This window comes from Macaca fascicularis, chromosome 3 (genome assembly GCF_037993035.2).
Source record: "Macaca fascicularis isolate 582-1 chromosome 3, T2T-MFA8v1.1".
NCBI classification, from domain to species: domain Eukaryota; kingdom Metazoa; phylum Chordata; class Mammalia; order Primates; family Cercopithecidae; genus Macaca; species Macaca fascicularis.
This window is the reverse complement of record NC_088377.1, coordinates 86,804,857-86,826,543: the sequence shown is the minus strand read 5'-3', so window position 1 is coordinate 86,826,543 and position 21,687 is coordinate 86,804,857. Positions and strand designations below refer to the sequence as shown.

At 42.6% G+C, this 21,687-nt stretch overlaps 1 protein-coding gene across 20 annotated transcripts in view; it reads left to right on the top strand.

The window, feature by feature from the left end:
- HECW1 (HECT, C2 and WW domain containing E3 ubiquitin protein ligase 1) overlaps positions 1 to 21,687 on the top strand; it is a 464,113-nt gene that overhangs the window by 340,111 nt on the left and 102,315 nt on the right. For 6 of the 20 annotated variants that reach the window (XM_074035183.1, XM_065542075.1, XM_045389054.3 and 3 more), the window contains 4 exons: positions 875 to 975; positions 2,582 to 3,934; positions 9,171 to 9,272; positions 14,569 to 14,719. In XM_074035183.1, coding sequence (XP_073891284.1) covers positions 875 to 975; positions 2,582 to 3,934; positions 9,171 to 9,272; positions 14,569 to 14,719 — 1,707 coding nt within the window. Of the gene's footprint in view, positions 1 to 874; positions 976 to 2,578; positions 3,935 to 9,170; positions 9,273 to 14,568; positions 14,720 to 21,687 lie in introns of all 20 variants that reach the window. The other 14 variants (XM_015447497.4, XM_065542074.2, XM_074035182.1 and 11 more) reach the window with 3 other exon arrangements.

Here is a 21,687-nt window from a genome sequence, read left to right as displayed (position 1 = left end):
GTCCCTGTCTAAATTACTCAGCTCTGCCATTATAGCATGAAAGTTGCCACAGACAATATGTAAGCTAACAAGTATGACCGTGCTCCAATTAAACTTTATTTATGGACACTGAAATTTGAATTTCATATAATTTTCACATGCTACAAAATGTTACTCTTCTTTTGTTTCTTTTTCCAATCATTTAAAATATAAAATGTCACAACTGCACAAAAACAGGTAGTGGGCCACATTTAGCCCTTGGGCTGTAGTTTGCCTACCCCTGCTTTAGGATACAGATGGTTAGTTCAACTTAATCATTTTTTACTTTACAATGAATTCAGCAGAAACCATACATCGAATTTTGATTTTTGATCTTTTCCTGCGTTCGTGATACATAGCATGATACTTTTGTGAAGCTGGTAGCAGCAGCAAGCCATAGCTCCCAGTCAGCCACGTGATCACAGGGTAAACAAGTGATACCGTGCTCTACAGTAGACTGTATTCAATAAATTACATGAAATATCCAGTACTTTATTATAAAATAGTTTCGTTTTTGTGTTACGTGATTTTGCATACTTGTAGGTTAATGTAAGTGTTCCGAGCACTTTTAAGGTAAGCTAGGCTAAGCTATGATGTTTGGTAGGCTAAATGTATTGAATGCATTTTTAACTTGCCAGTATTGTCAACTTTTGATGGGTTTATCAGGTCGTAATCCACGGTAGGTCGAGGGGCATCTGTATTCGATAAGGACTTCCTTGCAGTTTTGTATTGCTGTTGAGCACATCAGGACTTCCCTGGGCTTGCTTGCCTCACCCACTGGTGTAGAAAGCACACTGCATGGTCATTATGAGGAGAGGTATTGACCAGAACTGTGATGGTGCTTATTTCCTTCTAGGGATAGGGTGGTCAGCTACACACTTGGCCGCAGGCTTCCAACAGATCATGTGAGTGGACAGCTGCAATTCCGATTTGAGATCACTTCCTCCATCCACCCAGGTATTTTCAGCATGAACTTCATGTCTTGTCCTAGGCTAGTGTATAAGTGTGGTTCCTTTCTCTAAAATACAATAACCATGGTTCTCTCCAGACATATCCTAGGTTTTGTGGTTCTCTATCTTCTCCATTTGAGGCCCAGAAGCCAGTGATCTATTCTGGAAGCCAGGTTGCTGTCCCCCTGATGGAGAAGCTTCTCTTCATTCTAGTGACCCAAAGGTAGAGGTTAGACAGTGGACTGAAGATTAACAGTGAGGCCAACATGGATAGGGATCTCTGTCTTATTTATCATCCTACTCCCAGCACCCACATAGGTGTTTAATCATCACATACATGAATGAATGAATGAATGAATGAATGAATGAACGTGAAACATCTTTCTACCTAGTAACTAGATATAGACTAGCCAGTTGCTGAAGTATGTCATGTTGAAGAACTATAATTGTACAGTGAATTTTTATAATATCACAGAAAAACATGAAAAGTATAAATAGGACAGAAAACTCCAGAATCATCCAATATTCCATTTAATGCGAAACAGATTTCAAAATACGAATGATAATATGCCTCATAATTCTACTTTTGCTCTTCTTCTGTAGCCCCCATACATCTCAATATAGATCACACTGAGAACTGTTAGGACCTCCTGGACCATTTACAAGTTGCTGTTAAGTCTAATTAAGCTCTTGAGGACTTAAAGCCTGGAGTTTATCACTACCCACTCGTTAAACTCCAGGTGTACTTTCCTATGCCACTATACAACTTAGATTGTAAGAAAACACCTTGACTGTTTCATCTTTTCAAATTCAGTCTATTTCTATATTCTGAGAATACAACTGACTCTTCCTTTGGTGTAGCCATAAGGACAGCTTTACAGCTCACCAGAGGGACTGATTTTCTTTAGTGAATTGCACTAGTGCATTTGAAATGGGGAATTTCACATCTGGCAGGAATCCAGTACAAGAGCTGCAGGAAGGTAGAGTTAAACACTGGCTACTAGCCCTTGAATGACTGCTTAGGGTGAAGACCTTGTTTTTTTTTTTTTAAATTGGAATAAACTCTGAATGTTGGGAACCTTCCAGCCTGAGATATTGAATGACTGTGATTGTTCCCATTCTTCATCCAGCCTTTTTCTTCTCTCTGGTTGCGTGAGAATACCACTTACCCCTTATGCCACCCTGCAGGACCTAAGCATAGGAAACATTCTGAGCAAATGCGATTAACTAAATATAATCATCAAGGAGCTATAAATAACACCACTACTACCCTCATCCCTGGAAGTCATTCCATGTGGCAAACACTGTTGAGCACCTACTATGTGCCCAGAACTGGGTTAGTGCTAGGCTTCGGGCATTTTAACCAAAAGATGAATTCCCTTGAAACAGATTTCAGAAATATATCCATGACTGCAAGTTGTTGTTAACATAGCAAGAGCTCAATCTTGCAGAATTTTTCACTAGAGCTCCGGCCAGTGAGAAACCCTCATCAATCGACATTCAATATCCTAATGCAGAAATCCCTTAGTGATGGCTTACATGTGCCACAGGGTATCCTAACACCACAATGCTCTCTTCTGGGAGAAATGACATATTTTTCTTCCTACCAGCAGATGATGAGGAGATTTCCCTGAGTACGGAGCCTGAGTCAGCCCCCATTCAGGACAGCCCCATGAACAACCTGATGGAAAGCGGCAGTGGGGAACCTCGATCTGAGGCACCGGAGTCCTCTGAGGGCTGGAAGCCAGAGCAGCTGGGTGAGGGCAGTGTCCTGGATGGTCCAGGGAACCAAAGCATGGAGCTTTCCAGACCAGCTGAGGAAGCAGCAGTCATCACGGAGGCAGGAGACCAGGGCATGGTCTCTGTGGGACCTGAAGGGGCTGGGGACCTCCTGGCCCAGGTGCAAAAGGACATCCAGCCTGCCCGGAGTGCAGAAGAGCTGGCCGAGCAGCTGGACCTGGGTGAGGAGGCGTCAGCACTGCTGCTGGAAGACGGTGAAGCACCAGCCAGCACCGAGGAGGAGCCCTTAGAGGAGGAAGCAACGACACAGAGCCAGGCTGGAAGGGAAGAAGAGAAGGAGCAGGAGGAGGAGGAGGGAGATGTGTCTACCCTGGAGCAGGGAGAGGGCAGGCTGCAACTGCGGGCCTCGGTGAAGAGAAAAAGCAGGCCCTGCTCCTTGCCTGTGTCTGAGCTGGAGACAGTGATCGCGTCAGCCTGCGGGGACCCCGAGACCCCGCGGACACACTACATCCGCATCCACACCCTGCTGCACAGCATGCCCTCGGCCCAGGGCGGCAGCGCGGCAGAGGAGGAGGACGGCGCGGAGGAGGAGTCCACCCTCAAGGACTCCTCGGAGAAGGATGGGCTCAGCGAGGTGGACACAGTGGCGGCTGACCCGTCTGCCCTGGAAGAGGACAGAGAAGAGCCCGAGGGGGCTACTCCAGGCACGGCGCACCCTGGCCACTCCGGGGGCCACTTCTCCAGCCTGGCCAATGGCGCCGCCCAGGATGGCGACACGCACCCCAGCACCGGCAGCGAGAGCGACTCCAGCCCCAGGCAAGGCGGGGACCACAGTTGCGAGGGCTGTGATGCGTCCTGCTGCAGCCCCTCGTGCTACAGCTCCTCGTGCTACAGCACGTCCTGCTACAGCAGCTCGTGCTACAGCGCCTCCTGCTACAGCCCCTCCTGCTACAACGGCAACAGGTTCGCCAGCCACACGCGCTTCTCCTCCGTAGACAGCGCCAAGATCTCCGAGAGCACGGTCTTCTCCTCGCAAGATGATGAGGAGGAGGAGAACAGCGCGTTCGAATCTGTGCCCGACTCCATGCAGAGCCCTGAGCTGGACCCGGAGTCCACGAACGGCGCTGGGCCGTGGCAAGACGAGCTGGCCGCCCCTAGCGGGCACGAGGAAAGAACCCCGGAAGGTCTGGAATCCCCCGTGGCAGGTCCAAGCAATCGGAGAGAAGGTTAGACCTCAAACCTGATCAGAGTGAGAATAGGACCGTCAGGGGGACAAAGGTGTCACCAACAGTTTAAAAACAAGAGGGGCGAGGGATCGGTGTCAAACGGGGTTGCTGGGGCAATGTATGCCTGTCTTATACATATATGTGTGCATGTGTATCTGTGTTTGAGTATAGATGACTGTGAGTAGCTGACACCCCACCATGTCTCAGATACACACAAGGAATTATGACTGGTTGGATGTGAGCGTGCACTTGTATGTGTGCTTCTATGTTTGTTTTAACTAATCACCAGAAGTGGTTAGTGTACATGTTATCCTAGTCTTGACAGCAGCCAGAGCCCCAAGACTAGTATCAAATGATATATGTGGGAAATAATCTATCTACATTAAATGGATAATGTGTAAATATCTGCTGACTTTCAAAGCACATGGAAGATTAGCAATACATGTTAACATTAGTTGAAGAACAGATTTTACCTCTGTTTTAGAATTCAACTAGCCCATGTACATACATGTAGATATGTCTAGCCTACATATATTTGTCATTATTTATGTCCACTCAATTCTTGTTATTACTGTTGGTTTTGTTTTGTTGTTGTTGTTGTTGTTGGCTAATGGAAGGGAAAATAACATGATTGTGTATAAATCACTTTGTTTCCGATAAGAATCAAATCCAAAAGCTGCCACCATTAGTTTTAAAACATATTCTGTGTTTTAACCAAAGATGTTCTTTCTTAGTCATGCCTGTGGAATTATATGTGAAATTAATTTGCATTTCCTTATCCAGGAGTGGGAATTGTCTTCCAGTAAAGTGACAGTGGTATGACTGGGAAAAAAAAAATTGAGAAGTCACATAATAATATGAAATAATTCAGTTGTTTTAAAAGAGAAAAACATAGCCTCTGCTATTTTGCTGTTCTGCTGTTGAAATTAGCCTCCAACAAAAGGCGGGGATATTTTCTCTAGATTGTAAGCTCATCAAGGGCCAGAGTTGTGTTTCTTTATGTTTGAATTCTTAGCACCTAAACAATTGTAGGCTGAGGTGCCTACAAACTTTTTTGAACAGGAGCTAAAGTGAGCATTAAAAAAATAATTTTAAGTATTCAATAATGCCCGCTTCTACATTTCAGAAAAAGAGTGAGAGAAGGTGGCACATGCAAAAATGAGAAACGCAAGGAAATTGGTAGAGAAAAAGAAACACAGGCAGAAAGGTCAAACAGACAGCATGGAAAGGCACCCACAAGAAGCGGGATGGAAAATCCCTCTTGTGAGGAGAAGGGAATGGGAAATGCCTTTCTGTCATAAGGATGTTTTGAGGACTTCCTTTATTCTAGGCCAGATGTAATGCACTGGGCACAGGAAAATGGATTGGCATCAGGTGATGTATGGACATTACTCGATAATTACAGCATAATTAAAAATAATACAACAAAAGGAGATTGGGGGATTCCCACATAAAAGGCACACGTAGGAGCTGGCAGGGATGTTGAGTTACAGAGGTCTGCAAACTTTTTCTATGAAGAGCCAGATAGTAAATATTTTAGACTTTGTGGGTCAAGGGGTAAAAAATTAAGTAACTGTTCTCGCTAAAAAGTTTTTAGTACTGAAAAGTGTACTGACACTTTTCTTAGCTCAGAACCATACAACCCTGTTTTAGTGCACAGTCTTTTGGCCCCCATGTTAGGAGATAATCTACACACGGTCAATTGAAACTTGGCTCAGTGTAAATTTATATAAAAGCATGTTTTACAAACAAAAAAGTCACATCCTTGCCCTTGAGAGGTGGAACAGTCTAGCAGGTGGAAGCGCAGAAAGTGTTTCAGGGCCACAGTGGACATCTCTGCATTGGCATTGGCAGTGTCTAAAGAAAGGTCTAAGTTCCTGAACTCTGCAGCGTGTAAACGCAGAAAAGGTTAAGAAGCACCTACATGTTTCATTATGATGATCACAAGGGGAAATACAAAGATTCCCAAGGGGTCTCTTGATCTCCTGAAGGCCATGCACATGCTGGCATGTGACTTCTTCCCAGCCAGCCTTCCCGCCTTCAACAGTGAGTCCCCGAGCTAACAGTGTCTGCATTGTGTGACTGTCCCTCACTTGCCACCAGGCTTCACAACAGCAGGTGCTTCAAGAAAGCAGGGCTTTGACATGACCTGCCTCATATGTGATTGTGTGGGTGACCTCTGCTTCCATAAAAATCCCTATTGCTCTTTCGCCTTGACTTCCAAGATTGCAAATCCCTTTCCTGTAGAAACTGCATTAGATGGCTGGGTGTGTTGGCTCATGCCTGTTATCCCAGCACTTTGGGAGGCCGAGGTGAGTGGATCGCCTGAGGTCAGGAGTTCAAGACCAGCCTGGCCAACGGGGTGAAACCCCATCTCTATTTAAAAAATACGAAAAATTAGTTGGGCATGGTGGCGGGCACCTGTAATCTCAGCTACTTGGGAGGCTGAGGCAGGAAAATCACTGGAACCCAGGAGGCAGAGGTTGCAGTGAGCCGAGATCGCACCATTGCACTCCAGACTGGGCAACAAAAGCAGAACTCAGTCAAAAAAAAAAAGAGAGAGAGAGAAACTGCATTAGATTAACTCATGTGGATTTGTTGTCCACGTGCCCACATAGATGAGGTGACAACAATTTATAGAGGAACACTCTTCTAAGTCTGAACTGACAACTATACGGGCTAGTATTCTTTTCATACTTTTTGCTTCATTTCCCTCTATGAATAGCTCCTTTTTATAAGTTCAATTTAAAATAGTTCTTAAAAGACCTTCTGCAGATGAATGGAAAGAGTAATATAATATCATGGTTGTGAGCTCAGGCCCTGGAGTCAGGCCTCTTGGATTTATATACAGTCCTCCCACTTCCTCACCAAGTTACCTAGCTGCTCTGTGCCTCAGTTTCCTCATGTGCAAAATGGGTATAATTATAGACTCTCCCTCAACGGGTTGTTGGGAAAATTGAATGAGATTATACTACAAAAGCACTCTGCCTCCCACCAAGTGAGGGTTCTTCCAGGCGGAGAAGCAGTGAGGGTAACTGTTTAAATTATGTTGTATAAAGCATCTAAAACAATCCTTTGAATTTGCATTTCCTGTACTTTATAATTCAAGAGACATTTTCACATTATTAGGTATAAATCACTTTGTTTCAAATAATATGTGAGGCAACCTATCTTTCTCTACAATTAGGTCACATTATTTATAAACAGAGGGAATTTAAAAGGATGTCACTTGCTTTTAGCTGAGGAATAGATCTCCTTCTGGGAGGTTCTGGTGGGTTTCAACACTTGCTTTGTGTTTGAGGCAAGGGTGATGATGTGGAGCCCTGTCCTTGTGCAGAATAGAACTGCTTGCTTCTTCAGTGCCTCCATCCATTCAGTCGGCTGAGATATGTCGGTCACATCATTGCATTTGCTTGGGGTTCACAAGCAGGTGGGATCAGCTCCATTAACCCCAGGCAGTCAACAGTATTGTATTTCCACTAGCTTGGAGGAGTAATTAACCTGATTGGTTGCCTTAATTTCAAGAGGTAAGTCTATTGTTGTTTTTAAAGAAACTAAATTAAAAATGCAGCAGCTGATGACATAACAACTGTACCATGGTTTTGTTTAATTTCGGACACTAACCACATATACAACAAACATGAGTGTGGTATCCACTTAAACACAGAGCCCATCTTTGAAACAGCAGTCTGTCCACAATGAACTGGGTGCCGGCATGAGAGGAACCTTCATTGTTTTCTATTAGCGTCTCCAAGGACCCAGAGGATTTGAGTAACATGCCAGAATTTGCTCAACAAATGATGTTCTATATTTAATATTTAAAAGGACCCTTTGTTCCTGAATATATCTCTACTTCTGTTTGCCAGTTAGCTCTAGGAATTAAATCACAAAATTAAACCCACCTTTCTTCCTAATTAATTTGTTTTTATTTTTGATCAGTTCTATAGAACTAGAGTGAGAAGAAATAATCATCCTTTCCATGTGTGGATATTCTAGGAAATATTCAGCATTTGAGATCCTACAACCATTTGACCACCATTTTCCAGTCTCTCTTCTTTTTGACCCAAGGGATAATGGAACACTTGCTATTTGCATCAGCAGAGGACAGAAGAAGGAAAAGGCCTGACCTTTGCCCTCTGGCCCTTAAAGGCTTTTGCAAGAAAACCAGCACGGTGTGAGGCAGGAGGAACCGTCTGAAAAAAGGCCATCCTTTGTCCTGGGCCCTTCTCACTCTGCAAAGATCAAGAGCACTGGCCTCTGATTATGTGACCCAAGCAGCTGGTGCTGCAGGCCTGCCTTCTGCATGGCTGCTCTACATGCCTGAGGACACCACTTCAGAACATTGTTCAGTTCGTTATAAGTCTGAACTGAGAACAATATAAGCTATGTCTGTCGTAGGTTTCCTTTTAATAATCTGAGGCATGCATCCTGTGGATATGTTTATTTCTAAACTTTCTCCGTGTCTGTCTTTCTTCCTCCTTCTTTCCCATTTCTGTGTTTTGAGCTTTCCTGTCACCATCTTTCTGCTTTTTATCTACTTCCTTTGTCTCTTGTCCTTTCCTCTTTCTGGAGCACCCTGGCTTGTCTGATTTCTCCTCAAAATAATCTGGACAGTTCTGAGACCCCTCAGCACCTTGGCTCCCCTCCCCTACCCCCCAGCCTCCAGCTTTCCTACTACAGGAATTTACATTACATTCTTGGCTTGCCAGCTCCTTGACCTGTCTTGGAAAGGTAGCATCTAAGAATTCATTCCCCTCAAAAATCTGAAAAACAGCCTTTCGGCAGCCCTGTGATGAAACCTATCCAAGTAAGGAGGTGTCATTTTGCACAAGCCCAAGAAACTTTTATGGAACCTTATAAAACGCTGCATTTCCCTCAAACAGGCCTATTTCCTCCACTGGGCTGCAATCAGGCTCTGCTAATTTTCTCTTGTGTTCCTTTCTGGTGCCACCTCCTGATTCAGGAAATTCAGGTCATTACAGAATCAGACTCAAATCCTACATATTGGACTGTGTGGCACAGATCATTAGTTATGAAGTGTTTGGATTTTCTTCTTTTTTAAAAAAATATTTCCCCCTCTCATGAATGACTGTGAATGTAGCAAACTGACACACACAAATGGATTTCCCGCTCTTTGGGGTTGTTTCTTGTGGTACTTAGTTTTACAGTCATGCTTTTTTGATGATGTTGCCACAGCAGTGAATGAATCTGAATGTATTGACTATCTTGTCCGTAGGTGAATGTCCTATACTCCATAATTCCCAGCCAGTAAGCCAGCTTCCTTCCCTGAGGCCTGAACATCATCACTACCCAACAATCGATGAGCCTCTTCCACCAAGTAAGCTTTAGTTTTTAAAATCTGTGTCTTAACTCTTCCTATCAAGTCTAAGCAGGTCAGTATGAATTTGTGTGTAAACATCTAAAGTCTTTCCCAACTCCGTGCCTTACACTGTTAACAAAAACCAATATGACACCTACTCTAAAAACTGGTGGGGTTTTTTGGGTTTTCAGTTTGTTTTTTTGACTAGTCGTTTCACCATGTGATCCTGAAGAGAGAACACTGTGTTTTCAGCGCCTCTCAGCTTCTGAAATGGAGAGCGTTTCTTTATCACACTTGACTAGTCTTTGCAAACTGTTCATGACCTTTAAGTCCCAAATTTTACATTTTATATTTAAAATTGCAGTTCAAGATAGAATAATCCTATTGTTCTCCATTGGATCTGTTACATCACAAGCATCTCCATATGTTAAAACAACTTCAATCCATCTGGGCACATGAACTTGTACTTCCCTTGCTATAACTTGCATCCATAGGTAATAGCTTCACATTTCTTCTGCAGTTCTTAGGGGTTGCCAGGCAAAATATCATCTTTAAGATAGAATTCAATGTCAGTTTCTCCTGGTAACTGTAGTATGTAATTAATAATTAACTAGTCATCTGAACTTGGGAAATTCATTTAATCTCTCAGAGACTTAGTTTTCTCATTTGTAAAATTTTAAAAATAAAATTTAAATGTCTTCATCTGCTAAATGAAAGGTTTGACCTAGATAGTCTCTAGATACCATTCTAGCTTTAACTTCATAATACTCCATTTAATAAATTTATAGGAAGAATTCGGTACCCCAGACATTATGTATTCACTTAGCATCACATATGTTCGTGAATTCTGGAACATCTCTGTTTTGGTTTTGACTTATTTTTCAAGCAAAGATAATATTTAAGATTTGATAGATTTTACAACTACAGAATCTTTCCAGAATGCAAGGAACCAGTGTTTCTTTACATTCTTTTGCCTGCGCTTACATGAAGCAGTTACAGTTTTCAAAAGGACAAGTGCTTATTTCTTAATTCATCTGTTCTTGGTAATGTGCTGTACTTTACCGGAACACCACTCCTCTCCCTATTCAATTGTAATTTATTGGTGAGAAATCAAAGGACATCTTTAATATGTGGACTAACTTAAAGAAACACAATATTTGTTTTTCAAGGGCCAAGCCAAACATCATGTCCTTGAACTTTTGATGCCTGATTTCTTTCTTTCTTTATACACTGATTTATGGACATTCCATAAATGAATAGTAAAATTTTAGCATCACTATAAATACTTCCTAAGTAACACTTAATTGAAAAATATGTATAACATGTTATCTCCAGGAAAGGGACGCTTTCCCCACAACAAATAACCTTTCAATGCATGAATCTCCTTCAAATCTGTGCAGTACAGATAACTAGTTATACATACAAATATTATAAATGATTGTATATAAATCCATTGTAAAATAATTACTTTATATAAGCCACTTTCAATAATGAGAACAAATTTCTCCAGATATTTTTCAATTTTCTATCCATATAACAGTGAAAGACCTTAGAAAAACTGGTAATGAATCCTACCAACTGCATATTGTTAAATAATCTCAAATAGTACAAGAATTACCTTATTGCTGATAGTCATTCATTCAACAAATATTTATTGAATGTTTACCCTGTGCTAGGTACTATTGTGGGTAAGCAAAACAAAGATTCCTGCCTTCATGGAGCTTACAGTCTAGTCTGGAAGACAGATTAGCAAACAATAATTAAAAAGGGACTGGCCTAGCATAGGAGATGCTATGGAAAAGCAAAAATAGACCAGGGTGAGGGATCTCTGAGTTCGTGTGGTGGCGGCTGGTTTGCAATTTTAAAACAAGTGGTGAGAATAGGCTTCATTGAGAAAACAACACCTGAGGGTTAAGGGAGTTATCCCTGCAAGTGTTGGGCAGGAAGAACTTTGCAGGCACAGGGAATGGCCACTGCCAGTCAGGAGGTGGAAACACCCTGGTGGGTTTAAGGAACAGGAGACCAGTGCGTCTGAAGCAGACTGAGGAAGGGAGAAGGCAGCAGGTGATGTAGTTAGGGAACTAGCAAGGCCCAGATCACGCAGGGCCTTGTAAACCACTTAAGGGCTTTGGCTTTTACTCTGAATGAAAGGAGAACATTGTAGAGTTTTCAACAGAGAAGTGACATTGTCTGCCTCAGATTTTGAAGTTTGCCCTGGTTGCTGTGTAGGGAATAAATTGGGAAGAGGAAGGATAGAAGCATGAGATTCAACATAAGATTATGTCTTTATGCAGTAACCCAGGTGACAAACAATAGTGTAGCTTGGGCCAGGGTGGGAGCAGTGGAAGTGGTGAGGAGTAGTCTGATTCTGGCCATATATTTTAAAGGTAGATTTGATGACAGATTGGATATGGATATGAGAGAAAGATAGGTATCAAAAATGACCTAAGAGTTTCAACCTACAAAGATGGAGTTGCCTTCAACTGAGATGGGTAGGAAAGGCTGCAGGCAGAGCAGGTTTTGGTGGGAAGGATCCGATACTTGGTTTTGATCATCTTCTATTTGAGATGTCATCCAGGTAGTAATGTCAAGAAGGAAATTGGATGTGTGACTCTGAAGTTCAAGAGAAAGGTCTAGACTATGCAATAATATTGCATTTGTTAAAATTGTTCAAAATGTACAGTTGTATAGGTTTTTGTTAATATAATAACTAAATATGATACATGATCAGGTTCTACATTGTTCTTGGACTTTATGGAGAGCATATAATTTAGTGTGCAATAGATCCTATAGTCTCAAATGAATTGACCTGATCTGCACTGCTATAACTTGCACCAGCATCATGAAGGTACTGTTTTCAGGTGGTCTTTAGACAAACCCATGGCATCACAGTGCTGAGCCCTTCAAGTCATGCTGATGCCTGAAGTTCCATTTGGAATTTATTTCCTTTGGTTATAAAATATGTGAAAGCAAATTCTTTACAAAGCCAGAAAACATGTACATAATTTCTGATTACACTTAGCTATGATTTTCTGAATGTGTATGAGTATATAATAGCACAATACATTCCAGATATTTAATGTATTGACAAAAGAGCCCAGCTGTTGGGTTTACTACACTTTTCCATGAGGAATTGAAACATGTGGTGATAAATTATCATTATTGCAACTTCATTTTCTAGCTTTTTCCCTTAATTTATAAAACCCAACCTTTCTCTGCAAAGGACCCCTCTCTTTACTGTAGGTTCCTGGAGGGCAGGGTCATGTGTCACTCAGCTCTGTGTCCTCAGGACCTGGCACGGTCTCTAGTTCAGAGTGAGTGCTATATAGTTTGTTCAGTTGAATTAAATTGCACAATGCTCTTCAAAGACTAATGGTCATTTTTTGTTGGAAGACAGTCATGTTGGATTCAAGAAAAATAGTTGTCCTGTTGCTTTTACTAATATTAGTTTGGGATCCATTAAAATTTTTAAGTTTCTAGATCAAGAGTAATTATCTAGTAATTGTATGTATATACAATTTCATCCATGAGCTAATTACCATTTACACCTAACACTTGACAGCTGGATTATCATTAGATAATCATTAGATCAATTTTAATCAAAACCTCCTAGCACATATTTATACAATCTGCCTACATCTTTTCTTCAATTTCTCTCATAAGTTACGTTTGGTGTTTGGGGGTACTTTGGTTTTTACTGGGCATTACTTGACAATCCGTCAGGTCAGGCATAAGCCATAATGCCACAAACAGATATACTATGTACATATAAAACAATAAATATGCCAAATATATTTTTTCCCTTAAAAAAATGAGAGTTGCTATGTCATTACCTGAATGATAAGTTTTCAATGGAACTGTTAATATATGACCTACTCCCAAAAGCTATGGCTTTTCTCACTGAAAAGGCTGGATGGTTTTCCTCCTTTTGCAGACATTTGTGCTTTTTCTTCTTCTTTAGTCTTGTGTATTTTCAGCATAACTTTATCACACTGCTGCTATTTCCACAATGCGATGTGTGGAATCTAAAAGCTTTGCCCATCTCTGTACAGCAGGCATGGCTCTTCTATGTTTCGCTCAAATGTGAACACATTGCTTCCAGCTCTTTTCCACCCACCTCACCCCAACGCAGCCCCTGCCTGTATTATGTAGTGACTCATCCATGCTTCCACCTTTTTGTTTTCTATTTTTGTTTTCTTTTGTTTTTAATTTGGGAAGCAAGGGAACTTTTCTTTATCTCGGGCTCCCTCTACTGTTTGGGATGGTTATTTATCAACAAAAGGGTACTGCCTAGTTACTGGTTTGGTTTGGTGACCAGAGATATTTGACAACTGCGGATTGAATATACGCTGTTAATTAACAACTTATCAAAAGGCTGTTTTGAAACCCTAACAATCATTTCCTTCCATTCACCCACTCAAGAGGAAAGGCAATCGATTAAGTTTGCTAACTATAAGACAGAGGTCATCTAAATTCGCAGATCCAAGATTTTAGAACAGTAGTTAAAACTGGTTTTAATCTGAGGGCCATTCTTCTTTCCACTGAACCCAGACTTAGCAAAGAAAGGGTTCTCCAGCACCACAGTGTCAGCTCTCACTGGAGGATACTCCAATCTTCCACAGCTGTCATTTAAATAGCCAACAAGAGTGACAGTGGGGATGGACATTTCTAAAGAAATAAATTCATTAAACATTAGATTTTCTCTTTAGAAATTATTAGAATTTTGGCCGGGTGTGATGACTCATGCCTGTAATCCCAGCACTTTGGGAGGCTGAGGTAGACAGATCACCTGAGGTCAGGAGTTCGAGACCAGCCTGGTCAACCATGGCCAACATGGTGAAACCCTGTCTCTACTAAAAAATACAAAAATTAGCCGGACCTGGTGGCTGGCACCTGTAATCCCTGCTACTTGGGAGGCTGAGTCAGGAGAATTGCTCGAACCCAGGAGGTGGAGGTTGCAGTGAGCCAAGATCGCACCACTGCACTCCAGCCTGGGTGACAGAGCAAGACTCTGCTTCAAAAAGAAAAAAAAAAAAAGGAAAGTATTAGAATTTTAACATAGGTCTTGGTCAAGGAACCACAATTACTGTTTAATATGGCCCAGCAGAGAGTCTGAGTTCATTAAACTGTTTTCTGAGCTCCCGAGTTCATGCCAGTGTCCCAGAAGTCGTGGCAGGTGCTGTGGGCAGGGTCTGGCCTGCAGCCATGAACCAATGGTGAGTTCTACCTGCAGAAGACCTGGAAGTTGTATGCGTTTCACATGGGTCAGTGGTTTGTCCTTGATTTTTCTTTTTGCCTTCTTGTTAAACACTAGACTGGGAAGCTCGAATTGACAGCCACGGGCGGGTCTTTTATGTGGACCACGTGAACCGCACAACCACCTGGCAGCGTCCGACAGCAGCAGCCACCCCGGATGGCATGCGGAGATCGGGGTCCATCCAGCAGATGGAGCAACTCAACAGGCGGTTGGTGATCATTATGCAATGAGCTCCCCTAAACCACAGTGAAAGGAGAATGGCAGCTAGAGACACTCCCCTTACACTTTTCTGCCCAGACTGTATGAGGAGACTGGAAAGTAATTAAGTATCTTAAGAAACCTGTTCCTAGCAGGTATTTGGAAAGCTAGATTTAGAATTTGGTGGCAAGAGACAAGTTAAGCTTGAGTGTCATTTAAGGATGGGATATCATCTAAACTTCTTAATAGCCTAGGCTCAAAAACAGGAGTTCTTGACCAAGGGCCGGTGTATCTCCCTCTCCTGGGATGTTCACCAAGGATGTCAGTGTTCCTTGAACTTTCCAGACACTGTACCCAAATTATACATAGATACACATTTTTCTGGCTGACTGATCCATACCCGTCATACAGTTCTCAAAAGGATACAGACCTCAGTTAAGAACATTCCAAGGACAGGTTCCATAAGAAGACTAAAAGCTGCCTGGAGAATAAACTGTCTCATAAATCACTGTATGCATTCCTACCCTGATCCCATAATTGATATATGCCTATCAATAATAATTTGTGAAAAGCCTTCATCTTAGAAAAAGAAATGTTTAAAAACATTTTTTGAGAATTTTTTTTTTGAGAACTTGTAAAGATATCATTTTGTTTTTAACCTACAAACAAAACCTTAAACAGTATCAGGCTTAAGCAGTGGTCCATTCATGTCAGAGATGACGCAGTAAGCTAGTATAGAGCATTGTCTCTGACATCTTGCTCTTTAAGACCGGAGTGGCAGCTTCAGGATACTTTTGATTACCAGGAATTGCAAACTGAGGCTTCCTTCAGTTGAAATTGCACCCACATGCTGTCTTGCTTTCATGTCAAGTATGAAGGTGAAGGAAAAGTTAAGAAAGACTAAAAAGAATGAAGAACTGGGTTTGTGGAACACACCTACTGATAGCAAATGCCTTTGAGATTTAACTGTTATCTGCCAGAAAAAAAGGAGGAGAAACAATTTAGTCCTATTAAAAACACATGGGGCCGGGCACGGTGTCTCACGCCTGTAATCCCAGCACTTTGGGAGGCCGAGGCGGGTGGATCATTTGAAGTCAGGAGTTTGAGACCAGCCTGGCCAACATGGTAAAACCCTGTCTCTACTAAGAATAGAAAAAAATTAGCCAGGCGTGGTGGCAGGCACCTATAATCTCAGCTACTCAGGAGGCTGAGGCAGGAGAATCGCTTGAACCTGAGAGGCGAAGGTTGCAGTGAGCTGAGATCGCACCATTGCACTCCAGCCTGGGAGACAGAGTAAGACTCCATCTCAAAAAAACAAACAAGCAAAAAACATGGAAACAAAAAAAAAAGAAAATGAACTTCTGGTTACTGTTGTACACAGAGGAGCATACTTTAGGTGAAAATCACCAGAACATTTTTTCATTGCCTGAACGTTTGGAAGACATTTGCTTTCCACCTTTCCCCATCAGCAGCTGAGTGTTGAAGTCATTAACAAAAACCATAAAAGACTTGCATTGGCAGCACACTTTACAGTCATTCCCACTCCAACAAAGCATGTTACAGAGAGGAAGTCCTGATAACCCAGTTTTACAAGGCATGAATGGACCAAAATCCATGGGAGAGTCCTTTCATGGTGATTGCAACAAGATTCGTGTAACTAAAAAATGTAGAAGACAAAGTAAGCTCATCTTAGATAGAGACCCTGTTGTGATTCCATAGGCAGAAGTTAGCCCCTAGGTCTCTCTTGCCAAAACTGATAAGCTCCAATTGTTTAGCAGAGAAATAGGGGAAGGCATCGTCAGGCTGTATTCATAAGAGGTGCTGTTTTGAACACTAACCAAAGCAAGACAATGAATCTGAAGCAGAAGGAAGCACCTTGACCTATGGCATAAACATCCATGGAAGTTTATCGGGGTGATCAGCTTGCATAATATAAAAATTAGGCCAAATCCATCCTGAACCAGGTCTCCAAATAAGTTTTATAGCCTTTGATATGAATTCCTGTGCCCTCCAGTGGAGATGAACATGCTGGGAGAGGCAGCTGGACTTTGCCGAATAGGAAGTTGCATTTGCTACATCCATCTGGTCAGATAAAAAGAAAAGGAATTTAGCACTTTGAGAAGGTACTTATTTCTTGTGAAAAAGTGTACCTAGGGAAGATCAGATAACCTTCAAATAAGTATCCAGGCTTTTCCATACTTATCTTAACCTATTGCTTTGAAGCATTTAAGATTTTCTGTATTTGGCATGATAACAGGCAGCCCCAGAAAGTACACTTCCAATCTTCTATCCATCTCACATGCGACCACACACACCAGGGTCATTATTTTGATAACCCACAGTTATCCGGAGAAATTTACAATGATTACTGGCTCACAGCCATGTGAAAGTATTACTCAGTGTTGCAAGGAGTTTCCCTTGAGCCTAACCAGATGACTGTGAAAATCAGATGTGTTTGTGCAAGGAGACATAACACTAGGAAGTGCAGAGTACACAGTAGCAATCAATGTGGAAGCTTATGTGGTAGGTCGCAGTGACCATGTTCCAACTCAGCCATTCCCCAGACGTGGCACACTCTTCCAGGCCTTTATGGCTTGGCCACATGGTCCCACTGCAGGAAAATGCCTCATGCCTGCCTCCCACCTGAAACACAGCTTGTCCTACAGACCTGACTCAATGTCATGTACCCCAGGACGCCGTCCCAGAATCCTCCACACAGAGCCAGTGACTTCCTCCCCTGTAGCCTCCAGAATGTGCCTGCCTCTGTTGCCACTTCTTACCTTTTTGCCTTATTCTTCCTTCTACCCTTCTCTGCTCCCAGCACCTAGTGTGGTGCCAGAAGGTTAATAGGACTCAGTACAAGATCGTTTTCTGGGTTAATTCCCATGCTTTCAGAATATCCAGAATTAATTCTACTTTCACAAATATTTACTGAAAAGCAGAAAATATAAATATGTATTCTTATTTTAAATAATCAACTAAAGTTTCATTTTTTAATTATTTGTATAAAATTATGATAATTTAAGGGAAATCGAAGTTTTAAATAGAAAAAAGTGATCTATACTTTAGCTACCCCAAGGATGATTTAGCTTTTTTTTTTTTTTTGAGACAGAGTCTCACTGTGTCGCCCAGGCTGGATTGCAGTGGCATGATCTCAGCTCACTGCAACCTCCGCCTCCCGGGTTCAAGCCATTCTCCTGCCTCAGCCTCCCGAGTAGCTGGGATTACAGGCATCCACCACCTCACTCAGCTGATTTTTGCATTTTTAGTAGAGAGAAGGTCTCACCATGTTGGCCAGGCTGGTCTCGAACCCCTGGCCTCAGGTGATCCTCCTGCCTTGGCCTCCCAAAGTGCTGGAATTGCAGACATGAGCCACTGTGCCCAGCCAATTTAGCTTTGTAAAAACATGTGTCCATCTTCAATTTCCATATGCATGCACAATTCTTACATGATTACGATGGTGATATATAGTTAGTTTCATATTCTTTTTTCACTTACTACACTGTAAGCATTTAATATTGCCACATAGTCTTCAGATTAACATGTAATTACTTGTATAGTATTCCACTGAATGGCTGAAGTTTAGTTAACCTAATTTCATACTGTTGAATGTTTTGCTTATTGCTTTTGTCACTGTTTCTTGTCGCAAGGGCCTGCTAAATATTAAGACTGCCTTATAGTGGAGGGTTTCCTTAGGGTTCTATTCCCAAAGGATTAGGCCAAGGGAGATAAATGTGGATTTGGCATTTGGTATCAATGCCTAACTGCTTTCTACATTAGACATTGTGGTTCTAGGGGTTTACTCTGCCAACAACTACAGCTTCACTTCCATCTTATCTTTTGGTTTGTTTTTGTTGCTATAAGAGGTGATCCTGGTATTTTGATGCCACTTAGATTTCGCTTGGTTTTGGAGGGCTTTTTTTTTTTTCTTTTTTGGGTTTGTATGTGTGTGTGTGCGTGTGTGTGTGTCCATTTACAAATTATGTATGTCAGCTGACTTTTTAGCTAATTTTCATTAGCCCTCTATCTATTATAAATATTTAACCTTTTGCTACAAAAAAAATGGAGGAGGATATTGATGGATAATTCCTAATGAAATAGAAGAGAGCTGCTGCCTCTCTCTCCTGTTTAAAGCTGGGGAACCTCTGAGGCTGCAGTCCTGCCCTGAGAGATTGAGACCCTCCTCAAGCCACTGCATGCCCTGCTTCCCCAGACGGCCTCTGTGCTTCGGCAGAGGTCAGACATGGGGCCAAATGCAGGATTTGAGGCTGTTGACTCAGTAAGACCTGCGATAACCAAGGTCCAGCTGAGGACGTGTGAAGTAGGTTGTGACACGGCTGACATTATCCTCATCAAATAAGATCATATTTACTCATAATGCTCTGCTGTGGTTACTGCACATTGGAAAGGAAGGGAAGGTTACTGACATTTTTCTAAGCCCTATTCCAGGCATCTGTTGCTGAGTAAAACTACACCAAACGTAGTGGCATAAAACAACCACGAGCATTTCTTCTTACCATTATTTCTCATGGTTCTGTTTTGACTGAGCCCAGCTAGACAGTTCTCTCCCGGGATATCTCCTGGTTGCAGTCAGAGGGTGGCCGGGGCTGGAGACTCACATATTAGGAGCTTGATGCTGGTGGTTGGCTGGGCCTCTCAGCCAGGACACCTGCACAGAGACTTTCCATGAGGCCCAGGCTGCCTCAGAGCATGGCTGCTAAGTTCCATCACGAGCTGCTACAAACTCTATTAGTCAAGGTAGTTGAAGGGGACATGGATTCTGTCTTTTAAAAGGAGAGATACAGTTCTGGAAGAGTATGTGAGTCTAAAAATATCGTTGTGCCATTTTGAGAAATGCGGTCTGCCATAAGGCATTTAGGGAATCCTCCCGGTAGCAGCTGCCTTAGTCTTTGGCAGGCCCCGTTCCCCGCCTTGGTCAAGGTCACACACTTGGGCAGCTTCTTGCTGGCACCCCCTGCTTTCCTGCCACAGCTATATTCCCTGAGTCCCCAGCAGGGAGAAGATCACAGAGGGCCATCGTTCACCATCCATCACTCTTCACAACCTCCCACCACAGATGTACGGGGTGGTGAATTACCACAAATATTTCTGTCTGTAGATACACCACCGCTCAGCTCATCGCCCCCTTCCACATTTTGTTCTAAGAGGCCTGCTCAGGAAATGCCTTGCAGTAACCACTCCAGGCAAAGGTGGCTTCTGAAAGGTGTCAGAAGTGAGTGGGAGTGTCCCCAGATAAAACAACAGTGAAAGAAAGCCCTTACACCAGTAGTTCTCAAACCTAGATATAAATAATACTTCCTAAAGAACTCGTTAGAAATGCAGATTTTTATTTTGCTTCAATTTCTGTAATTTTAACAATCACTCAGATGATGCTCTTGCAAATGGCCTGGAGACTACAGTGAGAAAGCTTTCCTCTGTAAGATCAAGGAAACGGCGGGGCACTGGTCTGCAGAAATCCTGCCATAATGGAGCCTCATCTGTGCAGCGAGCATCCCCGCGCGTTCCCACCTGGGATTGCACTTGGAGACTGGCTATTCCCTGCTACCCTATCTCTCATCCTCCTCCTCCTCTTCACCCCCTCATTGCTTTCCCGGAGACAGAAAGTCTCCAGCCTAGGCTGTTGCAGGAGCCCCCAGCTGCTCTCCGCAGCTCCAGGCTCCTCTCCTGCAATGCATTCTCCACTCCGACACTGGGTAATCACTCTCCGTGTACATCTGGCCCTGCCTGGTTTTTTTTGGTTGTTTTTAGCAGCCACCCATCACCAAGAGCAATGGTTCATTCTCAAGATTGATCCCTAGGCCAGCAGCATCAGGATCACCTAGGAACTCATCAGAAATGCACATTCTTAAAAAAAAAGAAAAAGAAAAAAAAAAAAGAAAAAGAAAAAAGAAATGCACATTCCTGGGCCCTACGCCAAACCTACTGAATCAGAGACTCCGGGGGTGAGGCCGGCAGTCTGTGTTTTAAGTCCTGCGGGTGATTCTGCGTGGCTCAGGTTGGGGAACCTGTGGCCTAGAGAATAGCACCCATCCTACTGCAGGGCGCCCTCTGGGGCTCCTTCCTCCCTCTCCACTGGTCTCCTGGCCCTGCCCGGCGCCCACACACCCTGATGCCACTGCCAGGTGTCTCAGAGATCCCCGAGGGCGGCCTGCTTTCGCACATGTTGTTTCTCTTCTGAAATGTCCTTTCCCAACAAATTCTCCAACAAATTCATACTCCAACTTCACAATTTACAAACCTTGGGAGGTTCCTCATCTGTGTCCCACACACCTCTTGCCTGTCTGTGACAGCCTTTCACCTGGCTGGAGTTATGGCTTCCGTCCCATTTGCCTTTTGTTACATCTCGACTGTGTGTGTTTAAAGGGCAATGTCGTATTCTAATCCTCTCCTCCATCGGAAAGTCCAGCACAAAGCCTTCACACATTGGAAGGGTTAGCAAATATTTGGTACTTGGCAAGGTGGCTAGCTGGCTGGCCAAATGACTAAGTCCCCAACTTGGGAAGAAAAACAAAATGAGCCTTTGAATAAGCAGAAAACATTTATTTATTTGCCAGCATGCTATTAGGTATAATATTTCCATGACCTTTGCCCAATTATATCAATTATCCAACAAATAAAACTAAGTGAGTAGAACCGCTAGCCCAGTTTGTACACTTATTACAATAATGTTGAGGTAATTTGATATCTTAGTTGTAGCATTTTAATTTACTTCCCACACTCTTATTTTAGACTTAGCCTGATTTTGTTTAATGCAGGGCACAGGCTGTTTTGCATGATTAGTTATTATTTGTGTTGATTTTTGAAAAGTCACCATACTTGAAACTCATCATAGCTTACAAAACAAAAAGAACTCGAATCATCTTAGAGATACTTGTCTTGCTAATTGTGCTGGCTATCTTGTGGGAATTTTAAGCATTTCTTTCCTGACACTCAAGACAATTCTTTACAGATTTCTCC